This window comes from Xenopus laevis, chromosome 7S (genome assembly GCF_017654675.1).
Source record: "Xenopus laevis strain J_2021 chromosome 7S, Xenopus_laevis_v10.1, whole genome shotgun sequence".
Classification (NCBI taxonomy): domain Eukaryota; kingdom Metazoa; phylum Chordata; class Amphibia; order Anura; family Pipidae; genus Xenopus; species Xenopus laevis.
The window spans coordinates 87,249,895-87,264,827 of NC_054384.1; the positions used below are offsets into that span (position 1 = coordinate 87,249,895).

Below are 14,933 nucleotides of genomic sequence, written 5' to 3' on the forward strand. Positions count from 1 at the left end.
TTGCTAGGGTAATTTTAACCCTAGCAAACAGATGGCTGAAATTCCAAACTGGAGAGCTGCTGAGTAAAATACACAAAAACCACAAATAAAAACCCATTACATATTGTCTCAAAATATCACTCCCAACACCAGTGATCCCTAACCAGTGGCTTGTGTGCAACATGTTGCTCAGCAAGCTCTCTGATGTTGTTCCCAGTAGCCTCAAAGCAGATGCTCATTTTTGGATTTCTGACTTGGAGGCATAAAGACCATGTGTACTGCCAAAAAGACCCACCTGTAGTCTGCCAGTCCCCAATTACAGCCTTTATTGGGCAACCTTAGGAGCTTTTTTAATGCTTGTGTTGCCAACTTTTTATATTTAATGTGGCTCATGGGTTGTGGACCCCTGCTCTACACCATACTAAATGTTAATGTAAAGGTGAACAAGCTCTTTAGAGTTTGAGAGCAACCCATTAAACGTTCCCTGGTGCTTTTAACAGCACCATTCTACTTTATACAAACAAAACATGAATGTTTCTCCACCATATTATCCAGGTATTACTGAGAGCATTGTTCATGATGATGCTCATCATCGATTCCAAGTCCAGGCCATGACTGGTCTCCTCTAGTACTTGCCTAATGGCTGAAATGTTAATTCATAATAAAAAGTTCAAGGATCTAACTATTCATGAGACATTAAATATTTCCCTCTTTCATCAAGTTCAAGAAAACTAGAGCAGACATAAGTGATGGAAAAGTTATTGAACTTGATACATTGTTTCCAGCTTTAATACCTCAAGCCAGGTTACTGGAAACCGGTACCGTACCGGATATGCTAATAATAACTCACAAGAACAGAAACTTACGTTGGCTTTGACCTCTCTATTAAACGGAGTGGTTTAACTTTTCCAGAGGACAAAATAATAATAAAAGACAATAGTTACAGTAATTAATGCACAACCCCTTGTTAAGTCCCTTTTGTCTAAATATTCTTATCTTTAAAAGACACTAATGAGTGTGACAGAAAAATGTCTCCAATAGCCACTACAAATCTCAAACTGTACATTAAGCAGATTATATCTAACAGATATTGCAAACGTTTCGCTTTTGGCCAGTTTCCCTCATCTTTTTCTGCCAATTCTATACGAGAGAGAATCCTATTTTTAGAAGGACAATTTCTGAAAATCACTGGTGCTTAGATTTATCACTTTGCTGGTATTTCAAATAAAATGTTATCTCTTCCAGACCAATAAAATAAAGACCCGACTCACAGTTAAATCAGAGACAATCTACCAGCTTGGTTAAGCCTGAATCTATTTTATAGATTTAAGAAATTTTAAAATATGGTTTACATCATAAAGGGCTGATTTATCACATAAATGGGGAGAAGGAACTTTGTGCTTCCTGTGCTCAAAAAATTGGGTTAATCTAAAAAGGTTAACTGGAGCCATTGGCTGTATCTGTTAAGACTTGGATTTCCCATCCATTGGTTAGGCATGCCCTGGCTCTGGACTCCGCATTCTGGAGGTCGTGCTAAAGAAACCAAAGTGGGGTGTCATTGAGGGGGCCCCAGGTCAAGTTCCCACTTACCCCCCAATTTTTTTTAAAAAGGTTTATTAAATAATCTATTGTACATACTACTCTACTAGTTTCCAAATTAGTCTGTAGTTTTTGATTCCGTGAAATACCAAATCCTCCAGAAAAGATTATGTTGAATAAAAACCCAAACCCGAATTTGCCTATTGAAATTCAATTAAACAGAATCATCTGTAAAAATAAATGTTACGGTCAATTGTCCAGAGCTTTACGGTCACATATCTTTAAAGTTTTGGACATGGTTTGGCTGAATTAAATGTTTTTTGGCTAAATCTGTATACAGGAAAAAGTGTCACAATTTGGCCCAGTTTTGTATTTGGTGTATTACTATCTAATATTAATCAAAGCTACAGAGGTAAGCTGTTTAAGACTAAAGGTGGCCATACACGGGCCAATAAAAGCTGCCGACAGACGGAGTTGGCAGCCTATTGGCCCGTGTATGGGGCCCTCCGACTGGCTTCCCAGATCGATATCTAGCCGAAAGTTGGCCAGATGTCGATCGGACGGGACTAAAAATCCTGTTGGATCGCAGCCGCATCTGTTCGTTGATGCGGTCCTGGGATCCGACCGCCCATTAGCCATCGTTAGGATCCGATCGTTGGGCCCTAGGGCCCACAATCGGATCAGCCCGATATTGCCCACCTCATGGTGGGCATATCGGGGAGAGATCTGGGGAGAGATCTGCTCGTTTGGAGAGGATCTCTCCGTGTATGGCCATCTTAAGAAATGTTTTGGACTGCATCTGCCTTCCATTGGGTTTTTCCGTACAGGCATTTTCATGCAATTTGTGCAATGGCACAGAACAAAGAAATCTGATGTAAAAAGCAGAATGGAGCTGGCACATGGATATGGAAAGTACACATTCCTTTGTGTCAAACCGTCAAAATGTCTCGAGATGGTGTACAGTTAGGTCCATAAATATTTGTACAGAGACAACTTTTTTCCTAATATTGGTTCTGTACATTACCACAATGAATTTTAAATGAAACAACTCGGATGCAGTTGAACTGCAGACTTTCAGCTTTAATTCAGTGGGTTGAACAAAAAGATTGCATAAAAATGTGAGGAACTAAAGCCTTTTTTTAACACAATCACTTCATTTCAAGGGCTCAAAAGTAATTGGACAAATTAAAAAATTAAAAATAAAATGTTAATTTCTAATACTTGGTTGAAAACCCTTTGCTGGCAATGACAGCCTGAAGTCTTGAACTCATGGACATAACCAGATTCTGGGTTTCCTCCTTTTAAATGCTCTGCCAGGCCTTTACTGCAGCGCTTTCAGTTGCTGTTTGTTTGTGGGCCTTTCTGTCCGAAGTTTAGTCTTCAACAAGTGAAATACATGCTCAATTGGGTTCAGATCAGGTGACTGACTTGGCCATTCAAGAATATTCCACTACTTTGCTTTAATAAACTCCTGGGTTGCTTTGGCTATATGTTTTGGGTCATTGTCCATCTGTATTATGAAAAGCTTCCTAATCGATTTTACTGCATTTAGCTGGATTTGAGCAGACAGTGTCTCTGAACACCTCAGAATTCATTCGGCTGCTTCTGTCCTGTGTCACATCATCGATAAATACTAGTGTCCCAGTGCAACTGGCAGCCATGCACGCCCAAGCCATTACACTGCCTCCGCCATGTTTTATAGTTGATGTGGTATGCTTTGGGTAATGAGCTGTTCCACGCCTTTTTCATACTTTTTTCTTGCCATCATTCTGGTAGAGGTTGATCTTGGTATTTATTTACTGTGCTAATTTGAGCAAAAGTGTACATAAGTGAACACTCAGAGCCAAAACTCCTTCCCCAACCAACTGTACCACATATAAGGGAACATAGTTATATAAAAACAGTGCATCATTTGGAAAGGCTAAACATTATTATGCATGTGGGTTTGTAAGACACAAAAAACCCTGCAAAGTTCAAAAACAGGAAGAATTGTTGTATACCATCGCAAGAGTTTCACCTTTACTATCCAGAATTAATAACTCTAAATTATATTAGCTGTGACATTTTTGTGACATGGAAAGAAAAAAAGGGCTAGTCTCCATGAATTGAAGCCATCAAATTCTAACATGATTTACAAATTTCAGAGACATCTTGAAAAGCTAGCTACAAGGTGAAAATGTCTTTCTGTAATAATTTATATCAAAATAAGTAAACTTTCTACTATTTTACATTCTATGGGTGACCCTGCCATCTTTACTGTCTGTGTAGAAACAATTCACATAGAACAATAGTAATGACAGTAAATAAAATAACACCAGAGGAACACTGTTGTAATAGTATAGTCATTATTATGGTAATGTCGGGTATCATTCACTGCATTCTGAACAGAATATGACTGAAATCGCACTGTTGTTTTTGTAAGAGAACCAAAATATTTACTTGAGATGTTGGCCTATCTTTAAACATCTCTATATACCAGTTAAAATTAATTAGATAAAATAGAGCTGTAGGTTAACAGAGCACACGTTTTTGGGAAAACCATTGTGCGTTACAATATTCACATGAATCACAAATTAATTAATTCAGGAAGAAAACAAAAGATGCAAGTATTGTGTTGGGCTCATTGCATTTTACAAACCCTTTCCAGGCCAAGATGGGCAATAACAGTCAATGACAATTTCCTAAGAAAATTGCCCATTTTCTTTTGTACTGCAGAATTGTCAATAAAGTCTTTATATTCTGTATTAGTATTTGAAGTTTCTGATGTATACACAGCAGGTTCAAAAGGAGAAAATTGTTAAGAATTGCATTAGCTTTTATTCAAAGGTTAATTAAATTAAAAAGAAAGAATAAGTTGCAGGAGGTGTTCAGTGCAACCATGTTCCACCTGTTGTGAATAAAACGGTGTAGCATGTCTTCAATACCATGAAAACTATCCATCTTTATAATGTTTAAGGCTTTGTAAGGCCTTGGCAAAAAATGGTTCGAAATATAAAAGTAGCTGCCTACAATCGATCAGAAAACTGCTAGCCTGCTACCAAATGATACAGTTCAGAGGATAAACATCTCCTGTTATCTTAAGTTCCAAGAAACACTGTCCCTCAGATGCACCACATAGGAGACTAATCATTTCAATTGCTAATATTTTCAAGAAATATCCATGTTATGCATGGCTGCTGCTTCATACTTTGTGCCCTCAAAAGGACACATCTGACAATAAACCCTTTTGTTAAAGATATGTACCCAGGCACTAGGTAGTAATAATCCCCATTGGTTATAACATCTAAGACAAGGATCCTCAACCTTTCTTACTTGTGAGCCACATTCAAATGTAAAATGATTTGGGGAGCAACTCAAACATGAAAAAGTCCCTGGGGATGCCAAAGAAGGGCTGCATTTGACAGCCACTATTTGGACTGGCAGCCTACAGGAGGCTCTATTGGGCAGTACCTCATCCAACATCCAAAGGGTTGGTGAGAAACATGTTGCCCACGAGCCACTGGTTGGGGATCACTGATCTAAGGTCTCTATCGTATTCACACACTTCAAATACTATATGGACACTATCAGGAACCAGTTCACCCATTTTTTTGGAGCATGGTAGAAAACCAGGATACCAAGAGAAAACCCCGACAGAAACAGGGAAAAAAAATCCATGCAGAGCTCTGGCTGGAATCAAACCTAGAAGCCCAGCCCAGTCCGAAGTTGAATGAAAGCTTTAACCATTTGTCAGTAGAATAAACAGTTGTGTGGCATAGTGAAAGGTACCCAAACTGAACTCTTCAACCTGTAAGAGCTAAGCAAACAATTACCACCAGCAAGGACAGAATGTTCAGATAAAAAAACACAGAGCCAAGAACAACTAAGCTACAGTTAGGTCCATAAATATTTAGACAGAGACAACTTTTTTTTTCTCATTTTGGTTCTGTACATTACCACAATTAATTTTAAATGAAACAACTCAAATGCAGTTGAACTGCAGACTTTCAGCTTTAATTCTGTGGGTTAAACAAAATGATTGCATAAAAATGTGAGGAACTAAAGCCTTTTTTAACAACTGTATTTGTAGTGATTAGTATATCTGCATTGTAGCTTCTGGGGTCCTAGGTTTTATTCCAGCCGGTGCAACAACTCAAATAGTCAATAAACTGAATAAAACTCAGAGATGACGCAATTTTTAATACTATGCTAAAATATGAATATCCAAATGAATCATATGCACCTTTAGAATAAGGCACATCAGAGCCCTCATATACTGAATTTATAAGTTAGAAATAATAATATGATACTAATTATTGGACTATGTGGATAAAAAATAAAATTTGTGTGCTGCTATTAAGTCTGTCTACTGGCCACTTCCATGACCGCATTCAGCCAAACTGCCATCTCCAAAACAAAGGAAAATGAAAGGTACAGTTTGTTCCTCTAATAAAGCTGTCAGTCTATAAAATAATTTCTTGCAAATGATCTATGCTTAGTCAGGCTTTTGAGTCCCCATAAACATTTTATATGGATCACAAGCAATAAGCATGCTCATTTGTATAACTCATTGAGCGCCTCGCTTCATGTTTTACACAAGGCATATTAACGACAGCAACCCTCAGGTAAGCTGTACTGCATGCATACAGTAGCAGAAGGCATCATATTTTATCATCTAGATACAGAGAAAATGTTTTCACACTTCACTGACTTGTGGCAGTGGCACTGAAAAAAAAAACATACTGTGAGGTCTCCAGCCAAATAATTTGCTATGATCTCAAAAGCTGTCTCTTTTTATCAAAGTTGCCAGTTTGCTTAAAAGTCCTGCCAAAGGAGGTAGGAATACTAAAAGCTTAAAACACAAGAGTACATGTGATTATGTTGTATGTTGAATTATGAATATATGAAAAAAACTTAATAAGGTGCCATTGGAAATTTGATAGGCATGATAAGGGATGAAAAAAGGACACAACATTTCAAGGGAAACGGTTATAAGAAGAGTGATCACATTTAGAGCATACATCGTGATGGATTATGACAGATGGAAAGTGAAATATTGTGGGTTACTGTATAGAATTAGAATGGGATTGGAGCTTTGCAAGTATAGATTGGTAGCAGTTTGATCATGGATACTAGTGCATTTGACTGTAAAAAGGGGAGAGTCTGATAGCGGGAAGAGTCAATGGTGGATTATAATAGGGTCAATTTGAGTGGCTTAAGCACCCCAGTTAACCAACACTAAAAATGGCACTGGCACAGGACAGTTTAATTAGCAGGATGGAAAACCGTCAATGACTTTTTAAAGGTTAGTTTTACAGTATGTGTATCTATGAATAAGATATTATAGGACAGAAGAAATTTTAAATTGGCAGTGTACATATATATATTATATGTATGTATACACAGCTCAGTCTTCTTCAAGGGAAAAATGCAACAGCCGTGAAGAAAGTTAATTAGGAATCACACACCAGACTGCAGAAAAACTTTAGGGGTGCCATTGCTCATCTCTATTCAATTCACCAGTCATTGTTTTCCCCTTAACAACGAACCCCTGTGCACCAAGAATATCAACAATATTACTGATGTTGCCCATTGTTCCTAAACATAGGAAGTGCTGATATATCAGAAGTTGAGTGCAGGTGGGTTCTTGTCCATCTGTCACTCAAACTTCACAGTCAACACTTAGGCCTCCATCATAAGAAACAGCTCAATTAATTTTAAACTTGGTTGCCTAGAAAATCAAGGTTATATAGGGTTTTTACATTCATAACCCAGAGACATGAATTTCAGCAAGCTCATACTTTTTTTTTTTAAGAGGTATCATTGCTCAATATTCAATGATGCCAAGGCTGCACAGTCACTGGTTGACATCCTCACAATTAAGGGCTCTGCCACATGCCAGTCTTATTAAGTATCTAAGGTGCAATTAACACAATTGATTTTGTGGAAGTGTTCTGATATTTTGTCTTTTCTGATTAAAAGTAAGTTAGTAACACTGGCAGGAATCCACTTTTGAGTTTTTCCTTGGACCTGAATCTGCACTTATCTGTCTGCTTAAGTTTCAGATATAGAGAAAAAGACAAGTCAGTACTTCCCCTCCTGAACGGCTTCCCAGAGACTTGTATCTTTTACAACTTCCTAATCTCAGCAGAACTTTTACTTTCCCCTTTGAAAGAAAGAATAAAAAACTTCATATCATTAAGGCAATGCTAACAAGCTTGGCAGTTTATAAGAGAAATAATAGGTCCCCATCCGGTGCTTCTCTTTCTACCCATCTCCTCACCAGCAGAGTGATTAGAGAGCTTAAAACACATTATTAAGATTTGGCAGTGTACAACTTGCTTTAAAACCGCAGCAGCTTTACCTCAAGTATACTTTGCATTATATTAAATTGGGGGATAAATAGGTTCTCTGGTAATACCTCAATATTTACTACAAAGGAATTATACATTAAGGGGCACATTTACTTAGCTCGAGTGAAGGAATAGAATAAAAAATACTTTGAATTTCGAAGTTTTTGGCTACTTCGACCATCTAATTGGCTACTTGGGGAAGGTCCCCATAGGCTTTCTAGCGAATTTGGGATCGAAGGAAAATCGTTCGTTTGATGGATTAAAATCCTTTGAATTGTTCGATTAGAAGGATTTAATCGTTGGATCGAACGATTATTCCTTCGATTGAACGAATAGCGCTAAATCCTTCGACTTCGATATTCGAAGGAATTGACTTCGACAGTCGAATATTGAGGGTTAATTAACCCTCGATATTCGACCCTAAGTAAATGTGCCCCCCAGTCTGTGTATAAGCAGAAAGAACCTGTGTTACGGGAGAAATATTTGTATGCTAGAAATTGAGAGGGTGTGTGTATAAAAGAGAGACTGAATTTATAGGAGATGTAAGCACGAGAGAGAAGGCATGTGTGTAAAGAGAGAGAGAGAGATGGCCTATTCGTGACTGCACATAAAGTGATCATGTATGTATATCTTTATTTATGTTGTGCTAAGCTTTATATTTTTACAACTCAGTAATACTGTACTACAAACAAGGCAAACACAACACATGTATATACGTGTGTATAGATACTGCGAAATTCCTTAAAGGATTTTAGCAAATCCAGAGGTAAGAAACAGGGAGAAAAAAAGGAGAACTAAAGCCTAACATAAAGCATAACTTCTTTATTATTATTATTATTATATTCACTTGGAAAGCACCAATGCAGTCCACATATTCCATAGCACTCTTCATAAAGACCTATTATTATTAAAGGAGAACTAAAGTTTAACTAAAGAAGTAAGCTAGAAATGTTGTACATTATGTTTTGGGCTTCTGTACCAGCAGAAGGCAAGCACAGCCCTTTAGCAGTAAAGATCTGTGTCTCCAAAGATGCCCCAGTAGCTCCCCATCTTCATTTCTGCTGATTCACTGCACATGCTCTGTGCTGCTGTCACTTAGGGACCCACTCACAATATTCAGTCCCTGGCTTGAGAAAGGTCAAGGTTGGGTTTGTAAACTTCTCCAAACTTTAAATACTATTATTAATCGAAACAAATTAGTGCTCATTATACAACAACCCATAATTATATGATTATCCAATCAGTGACTTTCAATGCAAATTAAATTTCAATCCAAATATTCACCTCTCGGTATATAACATAATACAGGTATGGGACCTGTTATCCAGAATGCTCGGGACCTGGGGCTTTCCGGGTAACGGGTCTTTACGTAATTTGGATCTTCACACTTTAAGACTACTAGAAAATCATGTAAACATTAAATAAACCAATTAGGCTGGTTTTGCTTCCAATAAGGATTAATTCTATCTTAGTTTGGATCAAGTACAAGACACTGTTTTATGATTACAGAGAAAAATAAATATTTTTTTTAAAAATTGGATTATTTATATATTATATTATTTATCTATGGGAGAGGGCCTGTCCTTAATTTCGGAGCTCTCTGGATATTGGGTTTTCTCGATAACGGATCCCATACCTGTATCGTGCATTGCATTACTACAAATGTTCTCTCATTAAATTTTGTGACCATATCGATTTATTTTTATTTTTTTTGCATTGGAATGCGAACGTATATATTTGAATAACTGCTGTAAAGATTCTTAAAAATTAAATTTCTTTTACTGGGCAAATATCTTTGGGGATTCGACCCCCTAATAATAATTTTTGCAGTGCATGACTACATGAAATACGAAAACCATCCACATGACAGCTGATTAGTAATTAGGACTGCAGCAGGACTGTTATATAGGTACAGTATTCCGTTCAGAAAAGATGAAGTAGAAACCAGCAGGCAAAGGTCTCTCAGATTAGACGCCCATTAGAAAAGGTTAAAATACTGAACCACTGCATTCAGTGTTGCTACCATGGGCAGAGACTCACAGGACAGACTGAAATCAATTAACTCTTGAGTTGCAATGCAGTGTAACGGCACTGCTCTCCTGTGGATACGTATCCAGCCACACATTGTATTTCTAAGCTGGCAAAGAAGCTTACAAGTATTTCTTCTTTAAAGTATACCTTTAGAAACTTAAAAAAAAGAAAAGCTTCTCGTTACAAAAGCAACTTTTATTAAAGTGTAAAAACTGGGTTGAATTAAATAAGCTTTTCCTAACGGCTTCATGTTCCCTTACCTTTAACTAACCAATCAATACCATAGTTCCACAGAGAGAATGCCGTGTTCCCTTTGATTGAACCTTGGTGGAAGCTCTTAGGAAGACAGCATTCACATATTATTTGAATTATTAACAGACATCCAATATTTTTGCCCCATGGGTCAGTCCTAGAGTTGAATAACTTTTTATCAGTATTACGCCAAACTTTAGAGTGAACTGGTACCTGGCTGCATTGTCTATTACTTGTTCACAATATGGTTAGGTTATGGGTGCTTTAAAATGCTGCGGGCTTCTTAGCTTGTAAGGGAAATATTCAGACAGTGTAAATGTATTCAAATATGACACTTTTTAAGACCCTTAAACGTAGGGCAAAATGTAGCCAGCCAGATTTTGCAGCAAACATTGCTGAAAGCAATGTTAACTGCAATGACTAATAGTCCAAACAAACACACCAACAATTGTTTGCTATTAAAAAGTCTTTTGTCTAAGTAGACAAAAAAGCCTTGGTAGCCCTTATGATATCAGAGGCAACCCACGAATGTCAGAAAGAAAACTCATGCAGAGGTTCTTGATCAGGATGGCACCTCCTCATCTGCATTGCCTCCGATTAAATAGGACAATATAAAAATATATAATGGTAGTACAGTAGAGTCCTGCAGCGGGTCGTGGGTTACCCGCAAAAACCTGCTCTACTCTGTGGGTTGCGGGTAGAAGTTCCGGGTGTGTGTTTAGAGGCGGGTCGGCAGTTCTGCGGGTTGGGCCGCAGGTCTTCTCAATATCGATTTTTACTCCTTTTTCTGATCACGCCTACTTCCGATGATGTCACTTCCAGTTTACAATGACAGCTGTTTTACTCCTTTTTTTCTGATCATGCCTACTTCTGATGATGTCACTTCCGGTTAAAATGACAGCACTTCCTGATTCTTGATGGTCAGCAGGTCCGGGTTGCGGATAAGGTACTTGCAGGTCAGGTAGCGGGTAAGAATGCGGGTTGAGGGTCTGGGTTTCAAAAAATGGACCCGCGCAAAACTCTATAGTACAGTGTGAGAGAACCCACAGACTGCTGAGGACCAATCAGCAGCAATATTCCCCTATAGGGGAATTCATCGAATATATATATATATATATATATATATATATATATATAATATATATATATATGAATGAGAGAGAGAGAGAGAGAGAGAGAGAGAGAGAGAGAGAGAGAGAGAAAGGGGGAGAGAGTAGAGAGGGCATCACAAATTTCTTTATAATCAATTTGGGCGAAACATTTGTTTATATAGTTTTAAATTAGCTTAGCTAATTGGTGGAAAAGCAATATTTGCCAAAGATTCAGCCACAAAAGGAGACTCTTACCTCCCAGCCTTCCATCTCCAGCCCCTTCTTCCCATAGATGTCATAAATAGCTCTTGATTGAGGGTCACTGAGAACTGGGGAATAAATGCATATACATGTAACATACAGTATGCTTATATGTATACAATCAAAATATACTGAAAACATAAACCTACACAAATTGAGGGGTCAAAGAACTATGGTAAGGAATGAGTTGCCACAACAGAAAAGCTTAAATAGCTAAGAAAGTTGAAGTAAAAAGCAAACAAACAGGGAGGAAAACTGTAGAAACAATTTACTGAGATTAAAGGGGTTATTTATCAAAGGACGAATTTCGAATTGATGTGAAGTTTTTTTTTTTACTCTGATAAATTCGAATGTACTCACAACCCGAATAGGAGGTTATTTATGAAAAAACTGGAACGTCTAATATTCAATCAACTTCAAAACTAATTCAAATCGAGTTTTCCTCCGGAAAAAAAAAACTTGAATGTCAGGAAGGCTATTAACATCTTCAAATGGATTAACGGACCTCTGCCATTGACTATGTGGCGAATATTCGAATTAGAACTGTTTCCATGGTAGAGATGTGATAAATCTCACATTCAAATTTACATTCGATTTGGTGCTTTTAACACAAAAATGAATTCGAAAATTTAAATTTGAATGTACCATTTGAACCTTAATAAACCTGCCCCTAAGAGAAAAATAATCCATCCCACAACAAAAAATGTGAGATACCAAAAAAAAAAACTTTTGTGTTTTCTCCTCAGATGTTGAACATTTCCCCAAACATTTTTGTTATGGCTGTACTGGGAAACATAGATTTGTACCAGAGCATGACACAGAGAGTGAACGTTACAGAGACAAGGTCTTGTTAATCTTAAAGTGGCAACTTGATGTGTGAACTTTAAGAAGCCATGATTAAGATCCTGTTTGCCCTCCATATTCATAGATCCCTTGCTGATACATTCACCTTTGCTAGGCCATATCTATGGCTCACCATTAAGCTTTTTGCAATGAATAAACTGCCCCCACTGACAGATCTATATGATGAAGTACACATGCACATTTCTGCTCCTGAATTCTATGGTTCTGTCTCAACAAAGATGTTTAATGGCAAGGATGATCAAAGAGCCTCCATCCTGAAGCTCTGCAACCATTTAAATCTGTGCATCCACATTGGTTTCTATCACACTGTAGATGCATCCCAAAAGGCTACTAATGTAAATGAAGTGATCATTTGAGGTAAAAAGATTTATTTGACACAAGCGGTGGATTCTGAACTCACAAAGAGATCACAGGCTTGTTCTAGACTTGTATATGATAAAGTATGGTATGAATATGACATGTATAAGTATGAAAGGGAGTTACTGGATATAAATAGAAAAGCAAAAAACTGCTCTTACAGCTAAACATGTGGCTATGCCCTCAAGGTCAGGTCAGGTTAGCAGTGACCAAGACTAGCTTGAGCACAGAACCCATCTTAGTCAGGGGGCTTATGGGGGAATCTGTATACATAGAATGTTATTCTCTTTTTACTTTAACCAAATACTAAAGAAGGGACTTAAGCTAAAGGCCAGTGGTACTGCTTCTGTGCACTTGCCAATAAACAAATGCTGTATCCACAGACAATTACCTATAAATTTTTATACTGAGCAGCCCAGTCAGGAGTTCTACCAATGGCTGCTACAACTGGAAATCTAGGGGCTCATGCATGATCACTAGGCACATATCTACCAAAATACCTTACACTCCTGCCTACTTAGGGTCAGGTCACACAGGCAGATTCGGGGAGATTAGTCGCCAGCCAACAAATCTCCTCTTCTTTGCGGCGACTAATCTCCCCGATCTGCCTTCCCCTGGCTAAAATGCATGGGGGCAGGCACTCGGAGCGCTCCGTTTATTTTAGCCAGCGGAAGGCAGATCTGGGAGATTAGTCGCTGTGAAGAAGAGGAGATTTGTCGCTGGCGACTAATCTCCCTGAATCTGCCCGTGTGACCCGACCCTTAAACTAATTTATGCTTCCATCGGTTTTAAGGCTATGCTTCCTTTCCTGCATGAATTAATGAAGACAGCAGGGCTCCGGTAATATTGAAAAAGTGAAAAAAAAACTTTACTTAAAGTTCTTTAGGCAATGTTTTGGGCTTCTCAGGCTCTTTGTTAAGCCTTTCCGGCATGAGGCACAATATGCAAGTTGCAATCAGCTGGCATAAGGCCACTAGGTAATAAATAAATAAACTGGCTAAAACACAAGAGTACAAACACTGGTCCTTTAGTAACAACATGTAGAACAAACACAGTTGATTTGTCAGGATAATCGACTATTCAAAATAGTTCATCTGGTACCGAACCGATCAACAAAGCACAAACAGCTTGGTTTCTCATCACCATGGTGCTGAGTGAGCATTTTCTTTTTAATGGGATACATTATTTTTATTCAGTTATTTCTCTTAAATCTACGAACGTGGATAAAACATGCTGTAGCGAGAAAGAGAAGAGGTGGGGGAAAAAAAGCACTTGACAAAGGCCGTGACTATTGAAGATAGCGGCACATAATCAGAGAAAGACTATTTAGATCAAAACCGCTCTGCAAATTGATTTTTGTACATCTGCCATGGATGGGTACATTAAGTCTGATAAGAATGTATTGTCTTTACATTAATTTATCATCCTGCTCATTCTAGCTGTTGCACCAGCCATTAAAAACACATTTCTAGGCAAGATAGTAAACAGGGATACAGGCTTCTGACACACTTCTACTGCTCAGAGTCCTTGGTCTATAGAACAAAATACCTTGCCTGCTTAATTATAAGAGAATGACTTCTGTGCATCAACAACAGCCTCCCCCCCTTTTTTTCTAAATAATGGTGATTTATCTGTTTCTGGAGCAAATCACCCTTCAATGCCACACGTGAAACCCCACCGTTAACACCATCGCTTAACATTTGTCATTGATCCAATGTCTTTTATCTCCTCTTTTCATAAAGCAAAAAAAAAACGCTTGGATAAGGGTTGTGTAATGACGTTGCTTTAATTGAAGCTATAAGAAACTAATTTGCTCAATGACGCCTTGTAGGCTAGACAAACATAAATAGTTCCTGTCCTACTGAGTGATGGTTGCATTTTCTCTTACCAATACTTTTTTTTTGTCGTGCAAAAACCTGAAGCTTATCACATTTTGAATTACAACAAAAATGCCTTAAAAAAAGTTCCCGTTCAGCTTATTTTTTCTCGTTATGGTAATAATAAAAAAAAAAAGTACATTGCAACAGTCTGGGCTGCGCAGACAATGTAATAAAATCTTTAATTATTGCAGCATCCAGTGCGCACGGCAATGAGGATATTGCTTTCATTTCTACTTCCCCCCCAGTTTTTAGAGTTATGCACAGTACACTGAAAAAATTAAATTACAGAATTATAAGGAAAATGTCAGAAAACTATAGAAACATGCATAAAAATATTTTTATTATAG

At 37.8% G+C, this 14,933-nt stretch overlaps 1 protein-coding gene across 1 annotated transcript in view; it reads right to left on the minus strand.

Moving 5' to 3' along the window:
* Positions 1-14,933, minus strand: part of dnajc11.S (DnaJ heat shock protein family (Hsp40) member C11 S homeolog) — a 111,002-nt gene that overhangs the window by 63,622 nt on the left and 32,447 nt on the right. The window contains 1 exon segment of the mRNA NM_001092573.1: positions 11,480-11,553. Coding sequence (NP_001086042.1) covers positions 11,480-11,553 — 74 coding nt within the window.